The 23453-nt window shown below is 45.5% G+C and overlaps 1 protein-coding gene across 3 annotated transcripts in view; it reads left to right on the forward strand.

The window, feature by feature from the left end:
- MDGA2 (MAM domain containing glycosylphosphatidylinositol anchor 2) overlaps positions 1–23453 on the forward strand; it is a 647298-nt gene that overhangs the window by 237631 nt on the left and 386214 nt on the right. For 2 of the 3 annotated variants that reach the window (XM_037901392.2, XM_037901393.2), the window contains exon 2: positions 154–293. In XM_037901392.2, coding sequence (XP_037757320.1) covers positions 154–293 — 140 coding nt within the window. Of the gene's footprint in view, positions 1–153; positions 294–23453 lie in introns of those variants that run through there. The other variant, XM_043548875.1, reaches the window with a different exon arrangement.

Consider the following 23453-nt stretch of genomic DNA (forward strand, 5'->3'; position numbering starts at 1 on the left):
GGCCTTACCCCTCACGTGAACTCACACTGTTGGCACTGAGTTGGGCTGAGCATGGCTGGAGCTATGTCTAGCAGTTGGTCCTGTGGGGACAAGGGGCAAGGCACTGTGTGGAAACATTTTACTGACCTGTTTCTCTTTCTGCTGGTTTGACAGGCCCACCCACAGTGCGGATCGTGCACTCCGGCCTGGCGTGTAACATCGAGGAGGAGCGCTACTCGGAGAGGGTATACACCATCCGCGAGGGGGAGACTCTGGAGCTCACCTGCTTGGTGACTGGCCATCCTCGGCCACAGGTGAGTCCCAAACTGCAACCCAGCCGCATCCTGTAGCTGTACTGCTATAACTCTCCTGTTGTTCGCCCTCGTAGCCATGTCAGGTCATCTTGTTTGCAGAGGTATTGGTGCGACTTGCTCTTATAAGTGCTGGACTCTCTTGAGTGCAATGAAGCTGGTTTAGCCCAATTAGTATGACCAGGTTTGCCCACCCCAGCTATAGATGTTTGCATTCTAGGGTGGGATTCAAAACTGCTCAGTATTAGCCTAAAATGGCTCCCCTTGAAGAGTTATGTCAGCACTATGCAACTTTGAGAATTCCCCTCATGCAGTCGATAATCACAGTCAAGCAAAGGCAAATACTGTTAGTTGCAATCAACAAATGAATACGGATTACAAATAGGAGACACTTTTCTTCTAAATCTGGTGAATCTCAGTACAGCATGTGCGAGGTGAGGGGAAAGAAGCCATGCATAGATTCACTGCTCAAAATTCTTTCCAAGATCCTAAATGAAAAAACAAATAGTCTCTAAGGTGCCACAAATACTCCTTTTCTTTTTGCGGATGCAGACTAACACAGCTGCTACTCTGAAACCTGTCAAATAGAGGGTTGTAAGTCAATTCCTTTTTATGTCATGGTTTATTTTTTTTTGTTCAGTGTTTGCAATACCTCTTAAAAGTAGGAAGTAACATTTATTTCCTTGCTGACTTTATGCTCTTTGGCAAATACGGATTTCTCTCGCTCCATCCTTTTTCCCCTCTCTGTTATGGCGCCCTGACTGCAGTTGTCGCAGTCCTCTAACATAAGTGGCATGATTAAATGTCAGTGAAGTTGTAGGGCAGGACTTTGGTGACTTTCTGATGCTGCCGTGCTGGCTGATTGGTTCCCCATTAGCTGAATTTAATTCCCTGAATAAATATTAACTCTGCTTTAAAGATACTGATACATATTTTGTATGTGTCCACCCATTCTAAAATACTGTGGAAGAGAGGAAAACAACTAGAGACCCAGATTTGGATACTTTTACTCATGCTGAGAAGCCCATTACTCCTCCAGTAGGGCCACCTGACTTCATTGGAGTTACTTATGGAGGCTGATACTGTTCAGTGTAAGAGTGACAGAATCTCATCCGTCTCGGATAACTTCAATTATCCAACCACCTGTCATCTGAAACAGCTTCATATCCCTCAGTGCCTGTTAATTACATTGAATATTCCCTCAATTATCAGAACCTTTATCATCCAACCTTTCAGTGTCTCTGTAGCATTCAAATAATCAAGCTTGTACTGTATGAACTAGTTTATTGACTTCTGCCTAGCATCTGTTAGAAGGAAAATACAGTGTATCGCCTGGCAAGCATACAAGATTAGAATAAGTGAGTGTGCCTATCTGTGTCTGTGTATACACACACACACACGCACACCCACACACCACACATTTAAGTTTCTGTTTCAAACCATCCTGTAGTTTAAAAAACGTTGGGGAAATGGGCAAGTTTGCTACCTCCTGTGTAGCCTGTGGGGAGAGCATGAAGGCTCCAGTCCTGCTCCCATCAAAGTGAATGGTAAAACACCTGTTGACTTCAGTGGTGCAAAATCGGACCCTAAGGGCAGGTCTACACTACAGCCAGGATCAATACTCTGAGATCGATCCACTGGCGGTTGATTTAGCGGGTCTAGTGAAGACCCGCCAAATCGACAGCAGATCGCTCTCCAGTCGACCCCTGTACTCTACCGTCGACGGGAGAGTTTCTCCCATAGACCCCGCGGTAACTCCACCTAAGATACATCAACTCCAGCTACATTATTCACGTAGCTTGGAGTTGCGTAGGGTAGGTCGATATACCGCGATAGTGTAGACATAGCCTAAATCCCAAGCTCATAAAACGAGATGTTCCCTGCACTCTCTCTGCAAAGACAGCTTTTTTGCAAGGAGTTATTTCTTATTAACCAAGGCCTCTTCTTCAAGGCATATTATTCCCACACACCAGGTCACTCGGCCTGGAACTCTCTGAAGGGCTGCCAGAATAAATCATGTGGATAAGGATGAAGAGAGCCTAGAAATGCCACCCCTCGGAACAGTGAATTTTGAAGAAGCCTGGTTTCAGCATATATTCCCACCACAGTGTCACGGGTTTCAAATCGGAGATCAGGTCACTTTTCAGCTGTGTCCCTTTAAAACAGAAGATTCTGTTTCGAAGCTGCCTTCGGAGGACACGCTGACTCATCAGTTACCAGTATTTTCCCCTTGTGATGATTCTATGGCTCCAGGCCGAAGTCATCACTCAGAGGAATTTCTCTCCAATCCAGTGTCCTGGAGGAAAAGTTCTGTACTTATTTTTTATCATCACTTCTTATATTTCTTTTCCCACAGACAGGCAGCTTCTCCTGCTGGCATGTTTGCTGAGCTGATTGCAACTTTCCAGTCTTTCTGCCGCCATGAAGTGACTGGCTGTTGCCTTTTCTGCTGTCTGGGAGGACCTTCCCCCCTGTGCGGGGAGGGCAGGGCACTTCCCCAGACTAGCGGGAAATCCTCAGCCTCTATTAATGGTTGCAACAGTTGAGCAGCCTTAGCAGAAATATTGGCAAGCTGCTGCTGCTTGCATGCTCAGCAAGGGCGCGTTGTCTGTGTAACACAGTGTAGGTCTTTGTGGCAGAATCCCTTTGCACCAGAGGCTTCCCCCCCAGTGCTTACCAGCCCAGGGGGATGTGCTAGGATGGGCCCTCCTGCGACCAGTGGCTGACCTGCCCCCTGCTTGCTGGGCAGCAGATAAGGGGCCCACAAGGGGTCCAGCGAGGCAGTTTCAGCACCTGACACTGGGCGGCCTCCAGTTTGCTACCAACAGCCTGCCTAGGTTGAGGGCTGACCCTCTGCTTTGCTACCAAACAGCTCGGGGTCCCCATGGGGAGGGCAGCAGAGCACGTTTTAGATCAGCACTGCTGGTCTCCTGCCCCGTCAGAGGCTGCATCTGTCTAAGGTACTCGCATGGCCCCTGCCACTGCAGTATCTCAGCGCCTTACAGTCTTTGATGGATTTACCCTCACCGCACCCCCAGGGGATAGGACAGTGCTATTATCCCCATTGTGCATGCAGGAAGTGGGGTACAGAGAGACTAAGGGTATGTCTACACTACAGTGGAGTCTCAGCAAGTCTCAGGGCTGTGGTCAACTGACTTGGGCTTGTGGGGCTCATGCCATAGGGCTAAGAATAGCAGCATCGGCACTCAGGCTGGAGCCTGACCTCGGAGACCCACCCCCTTTCACCGGGTTGTCTGAGCCCCAACTTGCACACTGCTATCTTTAGCCACTCAGCGAGAGCCTGAGTCAGTTGACCTGGGCTCTGAGATGCACTGCCAAGTTCTTATTAGCATAGACATACCCTAAGGGACTTGCCCAGGGTCACGCAGGAAGCCTGTGGCGGAGCGGGGAATTGAACCAGCATCTTCTTAAGTCTTCGTCTAATGCCCTTGGATAAAGCCACAAAGCCATCAGCAGGTTCAGCTAGAGGGAGGAAACCTGCTTTTGCGGGTCCCACACAGCCAGTGCTGCCCTGATTCCCCTTTGTCCTGGGCTTTAGTACCAGCACCATTTTTCTCTGCTTCTGCATGGTCCTGGGGCCACTTACACTCGCTCTCCATTTGCTCTCTGTGCTGGATTGACAGCTCGCCATCCAGTCAGCAGATGCGAGAGGAGGAACTTTCTGTGGCTGTGCTTTTGTGTGGGCTGGGCCAGCATGATCACCTCTGAAGCTGCAGATCCTTTCCAGACCTGCATGTCTTCAGGCTCACAGCAGCCTAAGAAAAGGCCAGGGCTCTTTAGCTGCCTTCAGACTGGCTATAAACGGTACTTTCTTAAGCAGTCACAAAGCTGCTGCTGCTGTATCCAAAAAGCTGTTCAACCAAAACGGTTTATCAAGACAGCATCCACACGGCTGCTTTCTCATAAAATCTCTATTTTCTTATCTTGGATCCAGGATGGAAAATTGATTTCAGTTCATTTGACCTGTTTATGGATTTTTCTCACTCGTCTAGCGCCTCGATCATCTGTCTCTCTCTTTCATATGTTACAGCTCACAAAAAATCAAGGGGCTTGCAATATTTTCTGAAGATTAATTGCTTGGAGCAGGGGGATGGGTCTGATGGTCTCGGAAGTGTGATTCTGCTGCAAAATGCAGGAGGTTTGCAAGACTGATTTTGAATATTAGCCTTCTTTTATCACCTTTTCATTGAATTTTAGTGCTCCCAAAAGCAAATGTATGAGAACAGGCTAGAACATTGTATAGTGCAGCCAGGCAATATCTATCTGCCTATGGAAAATTGAATCTTCCTGACCTTTGTAGCCTCTGCCTTTCTATTGATCAAAGGCATGGACCAATCTGGCCTAACTCTGAGTTGGTTTTGTGAAATTGACAAGCAGAGGAAGAGAGAAATCACAAGATGTGGGCACGTTAAACAAATCGATGTTTTCTTATGAGATAAGAAAAGAAATGGTGAATCCTTAAGGTTAGCATTTGCCAAGTATCTTCATCCGTCAAAGAGGCAGTGGGGTATTGTGTCTCATTCATTACTCTCAAGTATTTTGTTTCTAAACTAGATAATGGTTACACTTTAAAAAAAAATACTTAACGTAAATGCAGTGATGTGGTTGAGATTTCAAAGATATAGAAGTTAGGAAATTCAAACCCAAGGTTGTGGTTTCAGCCAGACCTTGATCATCCTGGGTGTGTATAATGTTTTGTCTTCGTGGGCCACTAAATCGTCAACTGTTAGGTCTCTGAAGTACTTGACATTACCAAGAATCTAGAGTGTTCCCTCTTTAGGGTGGAGGGATAGCTCAATGGTTTGAGCATTGGCTTGCTAAACCCAGGGTTCTGAGTTCAATCCTTGAGGGGGCATTTAGGGATATGGGGCAAAAATTGGGGATTGGTCCTGCTTTGAGCAGGGGGTTGGACTAGATGACCTCCTGAGGTCCCTTCCAACCCTGATATTCTATGATTCTTCTTGTGCAGAGAAATAGCATGGTGGAGCTTGCAGCTGTTTTAAGTGCCAGTCACTGGATGTTTTTTTTTTCTTAATAGGCCCAATTCTTCAGCATCAGGCCCATAACTTTTCTTTGTTGTGACCAAGTTATAGTGGCTTTTTGTATTGAGACGGCGTTGGGGAAGGAGGGAGGTCTCTATTCTGAAGCTTTTCATAGAATATTTGTGCTGATTTTACATGGAATCTTGACAACATGCATTAATTTCCCTCATTTTCTGTGAGAAGTGCCACATGGGATTAGAATCATAGTCCATCTAGTCTACAAAAACTTCAGAACATAAGAATGTCCATACTGGGTCAGACCAGTGGTCCATCTAGCCCAGTATCCTGTCTTCCGACAGTGACCAATGACAGGTGCTTCAGACAGAATGAACAGAACAAGGCAATTTTTTGTGATCCATCTTCTGTTATCCACTCCCAGCTTCTGGCAAACAGAGGCTAGGGTCACTCAGAGCATGGTGTTGTATCCCATCCTGGCTAATAACCATTGATGGACCTATCCTCTATGAACTTATCTAGTTCTTTTTTGAACCCTGTTATTGTTTTGGCTTTCACAACTTCCTCTGGCAAAGAGTTCCACAGGTTGGTGGTGCACTGTGTGAAGATACACTTCCTTTTATTTGTTTTAATCCGGCTTCTTATTAACTTCATTGGGCGACCACTAGTTCTTGTGTTATGTGAAGGAGTAAATAACACTTTCTTATTCACTTTCTCCGTACCAGTCAAGACTTACAGACCTCTATCATATTCCCCCTTAGTCATCTCTTTTCCAAGCTGAACAGTTCCAGTCTTTTTTTAATCTTTCCTCATACGGAAGCTGTTTCATACCCTTAATCATTTTAGTTGCCCTTCTCTAGACCTTTTCCTATTCCAATATATCTTTTTTGAGATGGGGCATCTAGATCTGCACACAATATTCAACATGTCGGCATACCATGGATTAATATAGAGGCATTATCCAACAAGTTCTTTGAATGTATTGGAGACCATTTTTATTTCATAAGCTGGAGAAAGCTACTGTGGGGAGGCTGTTCTAGATTTTATTTTGACAAATAGGGAGGAACTGGTTGAGAAGTTGAAAGTGGAAGGCAATTTGGGTGAAAGTGATCATGAAATGGTAGAGTTCATGATTCTAAGGAATGGTCGGAGGGAGAACAGCACAATAAAGACAATGGATTTCAAGAAGGCAGACTTTAGCAAACTCAGGGAGTTGGTAGGTAAGATCCCATGGGAATCAAGTCTAAGGGGAAAAACAATTGAAGACAGTTGGCAGTTTTTCAAAGAGATATTATTAAGGGCACAAGAGCAAACTATCCCACTGTGTAGGAAAGACAGGAAGTATGGCAAGAGACAACCCTGGCTTAGCCAAGAGATCTTCAATGATCTAAAACTCAAAAAAGAGTCCTACAAAAAGTGGAAACTTGGTGAAATTACAAAGGATGAATATAAACAAATAACACAAGTATTATTAGGGACAAAATTAGAAAAGCCAAGGCACAAAACGAGATCAGACTAGCTAGGGACGTAAAAGGAAACAAGAAAACATTCTACAAATACATTAGAAGCAAGAGGAAGACCAAGGACAGAGTAGGCCCGTTACTTAAGGAGGGGGGATAGACAATAACAGAAAATGTGGAAATGGCAGAGGTTCTTAATGACTTCTTTGTTTTGGTTTTCACTAAGATGGTTGGTGACGACTGGACTTCTAATGTTGTGAATGCCAGTGAAAATGAGGTAGGATCAGAGTCTAAAACAGGGAAAGAAAAAGTCAAAAATTACTTAGACAAGTTAGATGTCTTCAAATCACCAGGGCCTGATGAAATGCATCCTAGAATATTCAGGGAGCTGACTGAGGAGATATCTGAGCCATTAGTAATTATCTTTGAAAAGTCATGGAACACGGGAGACACTCCAGAAGACTGGAAAAGGGCAAATATAGTGTCCATCTATAAAAAGGGAAATAAGGACAACCCGGGCAATTACAGACCAGTCGGTTTAACTTCTGTACCTGGAAGGATAATGGAGCAAATAATTAAGCAATCAATTTGCAAACACCTAGAAGATAATAAGGTGAAAAATAACAGTCAGCATGGATTTGTCAAGAACAAATCATGTCAAACCAGCTTGATAGCTTTTTTTGACAAGGTAACAAGCCTTGTGGATAGGGGGGGAAGTGGTAGATGTGGTGTATCTTGACTTTAGTAAGGCTTTTGGTACTGTCTCGCATGACCTTCTCATAAACAAACCAGGGAAATACAACCTAGATGGAGCTACTATAAGGTGGGTGCATAACTAGTTGGAAAACCATTCCCAGAGAGAAGTTATCAGTGGTTCACAGTCATGCTGGAAGGGCATAATGAGTGGGGTCCCGTAGGGATCAGTTCTGGGTCCGGTTCTGTTCAATATCTTCATCAGTGATTTAGATAATGGCATACAGAGTACACTTACAAAGTTTGTGGACAATACCAAGCTGGGAGGGGTTGCAAGTGCTTTAGAGGATAGGAATAAAACTCAAAATGGTCTGGAGAAATGGTCTGAAGTAAATAGGATGAAATTCAATAAGGACAAATGCAAAGTACTCCATTTAGGAAGGAACAATAAATTGCACATGTACAAAATGGGAAATGGCTTCCTAGGAAGGAGTATTGCGGAAGGGGATCTGGGGGGGTCATAGTGGATCACAAGCTAAATATGAGTCAACCGTATAGCACTGTTGCAAAAAAAGCAAACATCCTTCTGGGATGTATTAGCAGGAGTGATGTAAGCAAGACCCGAGAAGTAATTCTTCCGCTCTACTCTGCGCTGCTTAGGCCTCAACTGGAGCATTGTGTCCAGTTCTGGGCACCACATTTCACGAAAGATGTGAAGAAACTGGAGAAAGTCCAGAGAAGAGCAACAAAACTGATTAAAGGTCTAGAAAACATGATCTATGAGGGAAGATTGAAAAAATTTGGGTTCGTTTAGTCTGGAAAAGAGAAGACTGCAAGGGGACATAACAGTTTTCAAGTATATAAAAGGTTGTTACAAGGAGGAGGGAGAAAAAATGTTGTTCTTAACCTCTGAGGACAGTACAAGAAGCAATGGGCTTAAATTGCAGCAAGGGCGGTTTAGGTTGGACATTAGGAAAAATGTCCTAAGTGTATGTCTATACTACCCGCCGGATTGGCGGGCAGCGATTGATCAAGCGCGGGGGGGGTGTGGGGGGGTCAATTTATCGGGTCTAGCTCCACTCCCCAGCTCGGGTCCCGGCCGCTGGCCCCTCATCTTGCTTCCAACCCTGCACCTGTAGCTCGGGTCCTGGCCGCTGGTCTCACTCCCCGGCCACAGGCCCAGGGCCCACACCGAGGGCCCCACTCCTGGTCCCGCACCTGGGGCTCTGCTCCTGGGGCCCCGGCCACTGGCTCTGCTCCCTGGCTGCTGGCCCCGTGCCCCACCCCCCACTCCCAGGACTTCGCTCCCGGGGCCCCGCGCCTGGCTCCCAGGGCCCCGCATCCAGCCCCATGGCCAGGGCTCTGCTCCTGGCCCTGCATGTGGGGTCCCGGCTGCTGGCCCCTGCTCAGGGCTCTGCTCCTGTCCCCATGCCCGCGGTGGGGGTCCTTCAGTGCCGCCAAAGACCGGAGTGAGTGAAGGACCCAACGCTGAAGTGCCGCTGAAGACCCGGAGCGCCGCCAAGTGAGTACAAGTGGGTGGCGCCTTTTTTACCTCCGCTCCCCCTGTTTTCTCCACCCGGCTATGCCACTGTGCCCACTCCCAGCCGTGGCCACAGCCTCGGCCCCCTTACCGCTGTCTGGGTCCCCCCTCCCAAAGACACAGCCCTTCTCTCAGCCTCAGCATGTGGGGGAGGGAGTTGGGCGGGGGGGGGCATGGACAGGGGTAAGGGGGCTGGCTTTCAGCACCCCCATGACTAAAAATGTTCCAGTGCCACTGTATGTATACTTGAGATTGTTTTCCAATGTCCATTACTTTGCATTTATCAACATTGAATTTCATCTGCCATTCTGTTTCCCAGTCACTCCGTTTTGGGAGGTCCCTTTGTAACTCTTAACAGTCTGCTTTGGACTTAACTATCTTGAGTAATTTTGTATCGTCTGCGAATTTTGCCACCTCACTGTTTACCCCTTTTTCCAGATCATTTATTTATATGTTGAACAGTATTTGTACCAGTTCGGACCCCTAGAGACACCACTATTTCCCTGTCTCCCTTCTAAAAACTGAATGAAATTCTACAACTAGAGCTGGTCAAAATTATTTGGACAACATTTCTTTCACAAAAAATGGCTTTATGTGAGAATGTGGACTTCTTGAAAAAAATGTCAATGGTATGGACATTTTTTGCACAACATTTCCCACCACATTTTAATTTATTCTTTTTATTAATTTCATTGCAAATGTTATCAATTATTTTAATAATCATTAGTTACTTTTTTTCCTTTTCCAGAAAGCTATTTTCCAGTACAATTTACATTTTTTTTGGTAAGCACAGTTCTGAAAATAACTTTTCAAACTATTTTGATTAATAAATAGTAATAAATGTTGACCAAAGTATCATGAAATTGTTTGTGGAATAAACAGAAAATAATTCAGTTCCAGTCCTTTAAGATGGAAACAACTTTGAAATTTTTTAGAAAACGGTTTTCTCATTTTTTCCATCCTTTCTACCTAGTAGCCTGTCTCTGATATTGGGCAGTAGCACATGCTTCATAGGCAGCTATCAGAAGCACTGCATTAGGCAGTAACAAAACAAATATACAGTAAGGACTGTTCTATCAAATATGGTAATAATATCAGTTTGATCAATTGGGGCTTTATTCCTGCAGTTGTTACTCAAACAAAATCTCCAGTATTTTCACTGGGAATTTTGCCTGAGTAAGGTATTCTGGATCAGAGCCTAGATATATCGCCAAATCCTTTTTATAGTCCAAATTTTAGATTGCCAACCAGTATGATACATTTTACATTACCAATTTAAGATTCTTGCTCACACAAGGATTTCCAGAAGGTAATGTAAGGAAACTTCTTCAAATGCTATAACCGTTTAACTTATCATGGAATATCAGGGTTGGAAGGGACCTCAGGAGGTCATCTAGTACAACCCCCTGCTCAAAGCAGGGCCAATCCCCAGTTTTTGCCCCAGATCCCTAAATGGCCCTGTCATAAATATAAAGGGAAGGGTAACCACCTTTCTGTATACAGTGCTATAAAATCCCTCCTGGCCAGAGGCAAAAGCCTTTCACCTGTAAATGGTTAAGAAGCTAAGGTAACCTCGCTGGCAGCTGATCCAAAATGACCAATGAGGGGACAAGATACTTTCAAATCTGGAGGGGGGAAAAAGTTAGTAAGTAATCTAGCTAGAAAATGCATTAGGTTTTCTTTGTTTTGGGTTGTAAATTCTCTGTGCTGGAGGGAGTGTGTATTCCTGTTTTTGTGTCTTTTTGTAACTTAAGGTTTTGCCTAGAGGGATTCTCTATGTTTGGAATCTGACTGCCTGTGAGGTTATCTTCCATTCTAATCTTACAGAGCGTTTCTTTTATCTTCGCTTTGTTCTTCTAATAAAGTTCTGTTTTTAAGACCTTTTGTCTGACCCAGTATGGCCATTCTTATGTTCTTATGAAATAATTACAAAAATTAAGCATCAAGATAGCTCTCTTGGGGTTCAGCTTAAGGGTTACAAGCAAAATAAAAGCATCCGGGGTTAGCACAGAGGAGTCTATAAACCAATCAGAAATAAAAGAAATAACCCTAATCATGTCTTCCTAGACATTCCCTGATTACTTACATATCTGGGGTTTCAGATAAGTAGCGTTGAGGTACGAATTGATGCTTTTTCATACCTGGTTTTAAAGCTTTTTACAGAATAGCTCCAGCCCTATCCTGCTCTGTCCCCTCTCTCTGGAGAACAACAACAGACAAAGGGAAGTCGTCCCCCCCCCCACCACAATTTTAAAAAAGTTTTAGCCCTCCCATTGGCTCTTTTGGTCAGGTGCCCACTCCCTTTCTTTTACCTAGCCTGGGAGACTTTTTAACCCTTTACAGGTAAAGCAAGAAGAGAACAGCCACCAAGAGTGACTTTATAGCTAACTGGCTGGCTGGGTGTCCATCAAAGGGAGCTACCTCCTCCCTGGCCCTTCATTTATCACACATGCACTGAAGTAGCAAGGCTCTCACTTGCTGCTACACATTTATTCCTCAAATATCATTTAGTGACTCAATCATGGAATTCATTTTTATTTAATGTGCTGCTAATAAAGACATAACATGATTATGATGCAGTGAGTCCAAGGAAATTGTTGACAATTTTGTTTGATATAAAATGGTTTGGGCTGATAATGTTTAGGAATAAAAAGAGAACCCCCTGGAAATATGTAAAATATCCTTGAATATTACACTGCACTTGGAGAAATAGCTTTATTGTAAGCAATTACCTTGTGATGTAATTTAATTTATTATACTAACTGGGATACATAGAATACTTAAAGCTGCCTAAATATACAGTGGAAGTTTTCTGAGAAAATCTGGTTAATGAATGAGTTGTTTTCCCCCATTTGCCATAGTATTTAATTTCATTTCAGCTTATACTTTTCCAGGCTGCAATCATTCCTGCTGGTAATCACAGACAAAAATAATAAACAGCATTTATTTCATTCTTTTAGGGAATGGTTCCTTTTATGAACTCGTAACAGCTTTTTGTATATATAAAAAAAAACTGATATGAATGTGAACAGCAGAGCAGCTGTGGCATGTAAAAATGAGAGAACTCAAATAGTAATAGGGGTGTGGCTTAAAAGCGATTCACAAATAGATTTGTATTTGCCCATTACAACACTGCGGAGTACGACTCCATTAAACTCCCCAGCCAACTAAATAGGCCTAATGGCCTGTGATGGGATGTTAGATGGGGTGGGATCTGAGTTACCCAGGAAAGAATTTTCTGTAGTATCTGGCTGGTGAATCTTGCCCATATGCTCAGGGTTCAGCTGATCGTCATATTTGGGGTCGGGAAGGAATTTTCCTCCAGGGCAGATTGGAAGAGGCCCTGGGGGTTTTTCACCTTCCTCTGCAGCGTGGGGCGCGGGTCACTTGCTGGAGGATTCTCTGCTCCTTGAAGTCTTTAAACCATGATTTGAGAACTTCAATAGCTCAGACATAGGTGAGAGGTTTTTCGCAGGAGTGGGTGGGTGAAATTCTGTGGCCTGCGTTGTGCAGGAGGTCAGACTAGATTGTCATAATGGTTGCTTCTGACCTTAGTATCTATGATCTATTTGGGAGCAAGAGACGAGGGACATAGATCAGAAATTCGCAGGAAGAAGGACACACAACTTTTTTAAACAGGTTGGACTATTTTGCTGAATGACAATCCATAATTGATGCACATTAAGGGAAAGAGTTAGCAGCTTTATTAGATACATCCAGCCCTGCCAGTGACCCAAACCCAAATATACTTGTCCCTTGGATGCACTGGTTCTGAAGAGTCTCTTTTGAGTATTTTGAGAATCATCATGTAAAAGGAGACTTTTTTTCCTTTGATATACGATCATTAGCTTCCCAGTATGCCAACTTCCTAATAATTCTTGGAGATATGTAGTCCCACTACCAACCCCACTCCCCTCAACCTCCATACATGTCCAAAGAAAAATACTTGGAGATATATCCCAACACTGGAGTAAGCACTAATTGTCTGGTTGTGACCTACTGGGAAGAATGAGGGATAACTGCATAGTTTGGGGACCGAGAGCCTGATCCAAAGGCCAGTGAAGTTCTTGGTAAGACTCTTTTTGACTGCGGTAGGCTTTGGATCAAGTCCTGATCATTTGTAGGTCCAGTGGCAATTCGGAAAAAGAGTTACCAGGTTTTATAACCTGCCAGCCCCCAGATTATAATCTTATGCTATGCTGTGTGTATCTTCAAAACTTTCCTGCCCTTTGTTTACTGAATACTGCCCCTTGACCTTTCTGAGTGTTCAGCAGCCATTTTGTTCTCTAAGCTCAGTACAGACTACAAAAGGAGAGGCACAAACGCCCAGTGTGTGCTCTTACCTAGAGAAGATTACATTTATTCTCTCAGTCTACAACAAAGGCCATTCTTGATCTGTCTGTTTGCTCTTTGCACATGGAAAAATCTGTCACATATCAGGCTAGTCTGGTGTTGCATATGACAGTTATCGTCACCTGCATTTTTGAAACCACCACAGAAATGTGCCCTACAAAAATATCATTCTGGTCTCTGTCTGTTCCACTTGGACAAAGAGAATAAAAATATGTATTTATATTACAGTAGCGCCTGGGTGGGGGTGGGGGGGCGGCTGAGCTCAAAGACCCATCATAATGAGTGCTGCACAAACCCAGAGAGGTGGGTTGAAGCACTCACAGTCTGACTAGACAAGATGGACAATTATGTGAGGGAAAGGGAAAAATATTGTGTCCATTTTATAGATGGAGAAGCGAGGAATACAGAGATTAGGTGATTTGTCTAAACTCACAAAAGGCATATGTGAGCATTGAACCCAGATCTCCTGAGTCCATGTTCAGGGCCTTAGTCACAAGATTATCCTTCTAATATAAAAATAAGCTGTAAAAGAAGAAAATGAAGGGCTTAAAAGGGTGTGAATAGGCTGATAAAATAGAAGCATCTGTTATTATCAGAAAGCATCTCAAATGGCTGAGAACTGTTATAATGCCTAAAATTGCTCTACAGAATAGCCCTACAGCCGTTCAAAGTAAAGCAAAATAATGATGTATGTTAAGGTGTTATTTTGAAAGGCTTTAAAATAATGGCTCGAGCAGGCACTTATGTACTTTAGAGTTTAACCCAACTGAAGCCCTGCAGTCTACCAAGTGTGTTATGGAATTACACATTCTGTTAATGGGGATGGCAACATACTGTGTTTTTGCTTTTCTGACTGTGGAAGTAATAGCTAGTAATCAAGCCATAATGCCTTAATCACAACTGCAGGGTAAGGCTGGCTGGTGTAGTGTATAATATATTAAAAATAAAAGTCTTTTTTCCCCAAAAAAACTATTTTCCCTTTACCTGTTTAACAATGTTGTGAGAACTGGTGAAAGGCAGCGCCAAGACTTTAAAACACACACAAAGACTTACCTCAACCATATAGTTTTGTATTCAGCTGATGTTATTATATAGGTCAAGTATACATTTAGGGTTAGTACACCCTCATTTAGCCGTAGGTGTTTTTGCACTGAAGGGAGAGCTTTTTGTCCAGATATACTCTTGTAACATTTACAACAGAACTAAGGGAGGGAAAAAAAAAACAAGGGAAAAAAAGAAAAGAAAATGCCAGATTAATGAACTTTGGAAGCCAAACCAAATTAATGGAAAATGTTTGGAAGAAGATGGGAACATTAGCTGAAGCCCTGAAAGAATTACAAACTGACTGATTTTGAGGAGGAGGAAGACTGCAGACCAATCTGATTGACAGAAAAGTCATAGAGCTGGCTGAGATGCCTTCACATGGACTCCTAATAATCTGAATTATTAATGACAGACTGATGGGATCTGATTCTCTGTGGTTAGAAGCTATATGTAACATATAGTTGGGAAGTTGGGAGTTTTTGTCCTCCTCTAGTGGCTGGTTCATAGAACAGGGCAGCTGTACACACTCATTGACAGCTAGAGGCTTTAGTCCTTTAGCTCAAACATCAGAAGCTCCTGCTTTAAGTACAAGAGATTCTAGGTCCACTTCTTGCTGATGTTCCAAGGGTTGATTTTATGTAGCTTCTCCCCCAAGGTGTGGCTCAAGTCTGTTCTCTTTTGCCTGCTGCTTGGAGTGGCCTCTCACCTCAAGGGTATGGGTCTTGGGTTCTTCATCTTTGTGCCTGATGCCTCCACCCAAAGGGGGGACCTCACCTAGTGCATGGAACACAAGGGGTGCTGTCCCTTGGGAAATTCTTACTACCAAACAATACATGAGGAACACAGTCCAATACACAAGGAATAAAATCATCGCTATTCCCAAAGTAGCAATACAGCAACAAGGGAAGCTTTTTTAGGTCCAGGGAACAAAGGATAGGGGATAATGAAAGAGCAGGAGTAACTAACATCATAAAGCATCCACAGTGCCTTAAACCCTCCACCCCCCAGCATCTACAATGGGCCCAAACCCCTCAGCTCCCTCCGAGTACCTATCTAGGCAGATAGTGAGTTGAGAATCAGTTTGCTGATGCTGTGCCATAATCGTTAGCTGACTTAAAACTCACAAGCAAAATAAACATAAGATTTCTTACAAGGTCTTCACCCCTAAACGGGAGGGTCGTCCTGAAGCGCCCTGCTCTGGAGTCCCATGGAAAATTAGGCTGACTCTCAATAGCCCAGTGTGGAATCGCTCCTCAGCTTCCTGGCTTGCTGGTCTCCGCTGGGTTGAAACCTTTCATCACGCCAGTAACCACCAACAGAGTTCAGGATCCATTTTGATAGCAATGGGAAGTTTACTGGGAACCTCACCAGCTGTGACTTTTCTCTCTCCGCTGCACTCCGATCACAGCCAAAACCAATGGCTTTGTTTGCATTCGGGCTCACAGATGTTCTTGTAGGTTTCAGAGTAGCAGCCGTGTTAGTCTGTGTCTGTAAAAAGAAAAGGAGGACTTGTGACACCTTAGAGACTAACAAATTTATTAGAGCATGAGCCTTCGTGAGCTACAGCTCACTTCTTCGGATGCATACAGTGGAAAATATAGTGGGGAAATTTTATATACACAGAGAACATGAAACAATGGGTGTTACCATACAGACTGTAACGAGAGTGATCAGGAAAGGTGAGCTATTACCAGCGGGCGGGGGGGGGAAGACCTTTTGTAGTGATAATCAAGGTGGGCCATTTCCAGCAGTTTACAAGAACAGTAGGAGGGGAAATAAACAAGGGGAAATAGTTTTACTTTGTGTAATGACACATCCACTCCCAGTCTTTATTCAAGCCTAAGTTAATTGTATCCAGTTTGCAAATTAATTCCAATTCAGCAGTCTCTCGTTGGAGTCTGTTTTTGAAGTTTCTTTGGTGAAGAATTGCCACTTCTAGGTCTGTATTCGAGTGACCACAGAGATTGAAGTGTTCTTGTAGTAACTTCCAGTGTGTTCTCTGTCTGCCCTGGATGCTAGGAAGCCTGGGAAATGAAGTCCTGAGACTCTGTAGCCATTGCTGCTGTAGTCCAGAGGTGAGTCTCCTAAAGCGTTGGAGGAGTATGTCAGGAACAACCAACTCCAGAGGGGATTACGTGTGTGTGTGCTTCACTGAAGATACAGAAGATCCTAGAATGTGTCTAATTTAGGTTTGGTCAAGAGGATAAGGATTGTGGGTTCATCAGTGTTGCTTTGTGTTAGTTATGTGTTTGGTAATGGTGTACATTGTTCTGTAGTCTTGAAGGCAACATTTCTAATAAAAATAATCTTTAAAAATGCCAACTCTGCGTAAAGCAGTTGAAGACACGCTGGAGTGACATGCCAGCCAATTTTGGTGTGGAATTGTTGTCTGTGCATATGGCAGCATCAGAAGATCAACACTCCCAGGACACCGATACATTTATTTTCCGGTCTATTTTCACGTCAGTAATTAATGTCAAGGTACTAGTGATCTATCTTGGTTACACCAACACCAGTCATAGAAAATGCTGTGGGATGAACTTCTTGAAACATCAGTGACTAGGGCAGCACCTGGATAGATGAGCCTAATGTGTAATCATTCAAGGGGAACTCTTTAGACCAGTGGGAAAATTTGAGAATGAAAATGGTCTTGTATATGAAGCCAGCAAATTCAATGCCATATAAAGCGTTAGGTGGGATCTTAAGTATTCACAGGACTCACTCCCTGAAATTTTCATGACTAATATGTTCTCTAAAGTCGATTGAAAACCAGAGATGAGTCTGAACCAGTCCCCTAGATCCCAGTGCCCCCAACATTTTCAAGAAGTTTTAGATTAGGATCTATTTCCAGACTTTGTGGCTTGGGCCCAAAACATATGAAGACGAAACTATCCAAAGTGTCTATAAATCTGGAGGGAAATTTCTCATCTTTGTCAGTTAATCCTTGGGAAACTTGAAGGGTGAAAGGGGAAAGTAAATCCAATGGTTTGCAAAGAAAATACTCTGATGGGGAGTGTTAACCACAGATGTAATGTTTCTGTACGGTATTACCACAGCCAGCATCGTGGGGCAAAGACGAACCCAATCAGTAAAGATGATGAGAAATGGAGCAAGTATGAAGCTGAGGTTGTGTGAGTGCAGAAAGGGGAACAGGCATCGCAGGAAAATTAGTCTTTTTGCTGGAGATTTGCACTACTTCACAGCCTTGCCTTCTCAGTAACGTGCCCAGAGCAGGTGTGGAAATGTGTCCGAGTAGGTGTCTTTATTGCCAGGAAATGCTTACTGATTCACTGGAACAAGGGAAGGGTTAATAGCCAGTACTTGTGCTTGCCACTGCGGGGCAGTACAGGGAGGCCCTGGAAATGTGTGGGTGCAGCAAAGGTGTTCCTTTTGTCATAGAATCATAGAATCATAGAATATCAGGGTTGGAAGGGACCCCAGAAGGTCATCTAGTCCAACCCCCTGCTCGAAGCAGGACCAATTCCCAGTTAAATCATCCCAGCCAGGGCTTTGTCAAGCCTGACCTTAAAAACCTCTAAGGAAGGAGATTCTACCACCTCCCTAGGTAACGCATTCCAGTGTTTCACCACCCTCTTAGTGAAAAAGTTTTTCCTAATATCCAATCTAAACCTCCCCCATTGCAACTTGAGACCATTACTCCTCGTTCTGTCATCTGCTACCATTGAGAACAGTCTAGAGCCATCCTCTTTGGAACCCCCTTTCAGGTAGTTGAACGCAGCTATCAAATCCCCCCTCATTCTTCTCTTCTGCAGACTAAACAATCCCAGCTCCCTCAGCCTCTCCTCATAAGTCATGTGCTCTAGACCCCTAATCATTTTTGTTGCCCTTCGCTGGACTCTCTCCAATTTATCCGCATCCTTCTTGTAGTGTGGGGCCCAAAACTGGACACAGTACTCCAGATGAGGCCTCACCAGTGTCGAATAGAGGGGAACGATCACGTCCCTCGATCTGCTCGCTATGCCCCTACTTATACATCCCAAAATGCCATTGGCCTTCTTGGCAACAAGGGCACACTGTTGACTCATATCCAGCTTCTCGTCCACTGTCACCCCTAGGTCCTTTTCCGCAGAACTGCTGCCTAGCCATTGGGTCCCTAGTCTGTAGCTGTGCATTGGATTCTTCCATCCTAAGTGTAGGACCCTGCACTTATCCTTATTGAACCTCATCAGATTTCTTTTGGCCCAATCCTCCAATTTGTCTAGGTCCTTCTGTATCCTATCCCTCCCCTCCAGCGTATCTACCACTCCTCCCAGTTTAGTATCATCCGCAAATTTGCTGAGAGTGCAATCCACACCATCCTCCAGATCATTTATGAAGATATTGAACAAAACCGGCCCCAGGACCGACCCCTGGGGCACTCCACTTGACACCGGCTGCCAACTAGACATGGAGCCATTGATCACTACCCGTTGAGCCCGACAATCTAGCCAGCTTTCTACCCACCTTATAGTGCATTCATCCAGCCCATACTTCCTTAACTTGCTGACAAGAATACTGTGGGAGACCGTGTCAAAAGCTTTGCTAAAATCAAGAAACAATACATCCACTGCTTTCCCTTCATCCACAGAACCAGTAATCTCATCATAAAAGGCGATTAGATTAGTCAGGCATGACCTTCCCTTGGTGAATCCATGCTGACTGTTCCTGATCACTTTCCTCTCATGTAAGTGCTTCAGGATTGATTCTTTGAGGACCTGCTCCATGATTTTTCCAGGGACTGAGGTGAGGCTGACTAGCCTGTAGTTCCCAGGATCCTCCTTCTTCCCTTTTTTAAAGATTGGCACTACATTAGCCTTTTTCCAGTCATCCGGGACTTCCCCCGTTCGCCACGAGTTTTCAAAGATAATGGCCAAGGGCTCTGCAATCACAGCCGCCAATTCCTTCAGCACTCTCGGATGCAACTCGTCCGGCCCCATGGACTTGTGCACGTCCAGCTTTTCTAAATAGTCCCTAACCACCTCTATCTCCACAGAGGGCTGGCCATCTCTTCCCCATTTTGTGATGCCCAGCGCAGCAGTCTGGGAGCTGACCTTGTTAGTGAAAACAGCTGTCGAGGGGGAGAGAAAATGGATAGAAGAATGAGTGGAAATGGGATAGGAGGATTGCGGGTGAGAGATGATGGCTCTCAGTGGGAAAAGCCTCTCCTCTTTCTGAAAGGGAGAGGAAGAAAGCACGTAGAGGGAAGGAGAGACAGGCCCCCAGCGTGGGGTCAGGGGACAGTGAGTTGTGGTAGAAGAAGCGCACATTGACGTTCAACTGGGGCCATCCCTGTGAAGGGCCAGAGCGTTTGAGTTTACATCCCATGCAATCCTGGTGCCTCTGTGGGTGTAAGTCCTGGAAGAATTTTCCACATCACTTTTAGGTTAGTCAGCTGCATTAGCCCTGCTACTCTCTGCAAGTGTTTTGTTTTGCGCTTCTCTGTCATTTGTACACTCCAGAGATTTCCACAGCATGTTAGCAGACAAATACAAAAGTTCACATGATGCCCTGATCTATTATTTTCTGGAACATGCTAATTTCTCGGGTCTGTCCCACCGTGAGCATGGCCCAGGACTTTTCTGTCCCCCCTCGTATTGTTCATTGCTGACAGAATGCTGACCAGGCAGGACGTTTTATCTCAAATGAATCGTGGGGTTTGTCAAGGAGAAGAACTGGCACTTCAGCATGGCGGTGAGTCAGATCCACATGCCCTTTCACATCCGAATAAGCAGGAGCCCGGCATGCTTATGCTTAGCCATGTGTTCCTTAATTACTAACAGCAGTAACACCAATTGCCACCCCTGAGTGCACTTTGTCATGTTCACTCTATTGCTTTATATCTCTATCAATTAATATTACTCTTGCCATCACCAGGGAGATGGGAGAAAACAAACCGAAGCTGCCAAATTCTGGCCTTTAACTAATGTGCAATGGCCAGTGCATCAACTGGAGAGCTGAATGCTGGCCCCTAGTCGTTGTAAACGATTTGGTCGTGCGTTACTGGAACATCAGCTCTTTCTGTTTGATGCTGCACTGCTCTCATAACAGCAGGGCTTAAAACAAAAAGGAGCCTGATATGGCATGGGAGGGGAAAAAAGCCATATTTGGGCCCCTGGAGCCAAATTTTTAAAGGTGCATCATTCAAAACTTTCCCTCATGGGACTGCCTTTGGGTGCAAATGCTAGCACTGAATCCACCTCCCTAATTTGCAGGCCCAGTCTGGTAATTAAGCCTCTAGATTCTAAATATTAGTATTTGGCCAGCTGTTAATCGCCCCTGCAAAATGACAGACTCTCTTAAAAACCATGCACATTGCTTAATATGGTGTTTTTCTTGCTTTTGGGGCTGGCTTAACTTCCTTCACCTGCTGCTTCTGAGTCACAGTCATCTGGTGCACCAATTTCAAGGGCAAGAATCTAAACCCAATATATAGAAAATCTCCATTTAGACTCCTTAATGTGAATGTTGTTAAATATCAGCCAGATCACTACCTGCCAGCTGGATTGTCAGGTGACGGATACAGCTATGGTCTTGGAAAATAGGTTTTCAACAGGTGCTGGCATTGGCCAGATTAGCAGGAGAACAACTGTTGGGAGCTATCACAGAGCACAGTGAGGAGAAGCAGCAGCAACCCCCATCCTTCCCACAGACCGGTCAGAAGGGAGTGTGGACCCTGCTCCAGTGGAAAGAGTTCATTTTGTGCATATTGTCAGAAATCCATGGAAGGGGCAAAGGTTTCCTCAGGGCTCACCACTGGAACGAGCACAGGGTAGCTCAATTTTGACAAAACCGAGAGTTCCACCTCCAGCTGGCCGAGGACAGGACACTGTATCCCCTCACTTGATGCCCAGATCATGATGACGGGGGTCAGACAGAGCCTCTCTTCTCAAGGCATGGGAAAGGAGTGCAGTGACAGGTGGGTGCTATAGATTACTTTGAACACGGTTGCTGTACAGTTTTAATGGACTCCATAGTTATGCTTCATCGTACCCCCAGCACTCAGGAATTTGCTAGAGCAGGGGCACGTGGTAGCACTCAGACCACTGCTACAGATTGGTGCTGTCCGTCTAGTCCCGCATCCTCGGAGCGTCCCGGGAGCCTATGCTGCCCTTTCTGTAGTCCCCAACATGAACAGTGGTGAGGGGGGATATAAAAGTTAATTCTCTCTTATCCCAACTGCATTGCCACCTGAGCATCAATAGATGCCACGCCCAGAGTAGGCTGCCCTTACTAACGCCTCCTCAGAGATGTTCGGTAAGGTCTGGTGGTAAAAATAGCATCCCACAGGATGTTCTTTTCCCCCCTTTCTAAGATGATCTCCCAGTACCCAGCTATGCACGCTGACATTTATTTACACCCGCTCTGCTCTGTCAGAGCAGAGCTGATTTGTGCACGAGGCGGTCAGTTAGCTATGTGTAAGGGGACTGTTGCCCCCTTACTAACATTCAGTGGGGGTGTTTTAGTTGCTCGCTCCCAGTACTCAAAGGGGAAGCGTTGATGGGGAATCAGGACCCTGAGACGGACAGCCCCCAGGAGCAATGGGGAGAGGCCAATGCTCCAGGTCAGCCTGAATGACAGGGCGAGCAGGCTAATCAGGGAGTCAGGAGGCCGGGGGGGTCCCGTCCTCGTCCTCTGAGTGAGCTGGATTTGCGTGGGTCAGACAGAGTGGGGCGAGCTAAGGAGAAAGCAGGGGCCCAAGCTGAGCTGAGGAGCAGAGCTGGGCCAGATCCAGAGGGACCAGAGAAGCAGCCCAGAGAGAGCAGACCCTGTCCTGGGAGCAGAGCTGCAGCAACCAGAGCCAGAGGGTCCAGAAAAGCAGCCCAGGAAGCAGGTCCGTGCTGGGAGCAGAGTCACAGAAGCAGCCTGTAGAGCAGACCTGTCCTGGGAGCAGAGCTGCAGCGACCAGAGCCAGAGGGGCCAGAGAAGCAGCCCAGGGAGCTGGAGGCAGAGCAGCAGCAATGCAGAGACAGAGTGGTGGAGCTGGGGCTGGAGCAGTCTGGAGCTGGGTGTGGTGAGCAGCTGGGAAGACCGAGGGGGACCCTGGGCAGCGGGCCCAGCACAGGGAGACGCCTCAGCCAAGGGACTCTGCAGGCCAGGCTTGGATCGTAACCCCGACAGGGCAGGGGCGACACTGGGCAGAAGGGTCCTACCACTTAGAGCCTGAGAGCGTGTGGCCACCACCAGAGCAAGTGTCCAACCCACCGCATCCCTGCAGCACAGCCAGGGCCAGAGAAGGGGCCTGGGACTTACAAGGAACGACTGTGAACTGCCCTGACGTTCCAGAGATGCTGTTTGTGATGTTCCCTGCCACAGAGCGGGGTGATGTGTTTCCTTTAACCTTTCCCATTTTTCCTTATTCTTTTTAAAATTAATTGTTGATTAAATAACTTGCATTTGCTTTAACTTGTACGTAATGGTCAGTAGGTCAGAGAAGTGCTCAGTGCAGAGAGAGTACCCCGGAGTGGGGACACCCTAACCCCTGTCCTAGGTGACCACAGCAGGGTTGGGGGTCGAGCCCCCCAGGAATCCTGGGCCCAGCCTTGCTGGGGTTACGAGGACTCTGCCAGGCAGGAGAGTGGAAGGGGAGTCCTCAAGGGCAGGGAGGCCACTGGGTAAAGGAAGTGGGAACGAGGACTCGGATCCTTTCGCTAGCCCACTTCACTGGGGTAGTGCAGTAGCCAGGAAAGTTCCCCACAAGAGCAGGACTATTCCCCCGCTTACATATGGAAAGCTTTGTGTGGGGATAAGGCCAAAGGGCAGGCCTGGCAACCAGCCCTGGATAATCTGTGCCTGCCTTACGTGTGAGCAGGAGTGAGCCAGTTGTCAGGGCTACCAACTATATAATAGGGCTGGCTTTCCAGTGCCTTGCACCTTGTGTGGTCACTTACACCAGTGCAGAGTGTAAGATGCTGGCTTTCTTATTTGGTAGCATTTTGCACTTGCTTTGCACAGGTGCAAGGCAGTGCAGAATCTCACAGAAAACCAATGGTCTGGTAAGACCAATATGTTTCTTTCTCCTTGAATTGGAAGTGGCTCCTTTTAGGATTCCCCTGCT

The sequence above is a fragment of the Chelonia mydas genome, chromosome 6 (genome assembly GCF_015237465.2).
Source record: "Chelonia mydas isolate rCheMyd1 chromosome 6, rCheMyd1.pri.v2, whole genome shotgun sequence".
In the NCBI taxonomy this organism is placed as follows: domain Eukaryota; kingdom Metazoa; phylum Chordata; order Testudines; family Cheloniidae; genus Chelonia; species Chelonia mydas.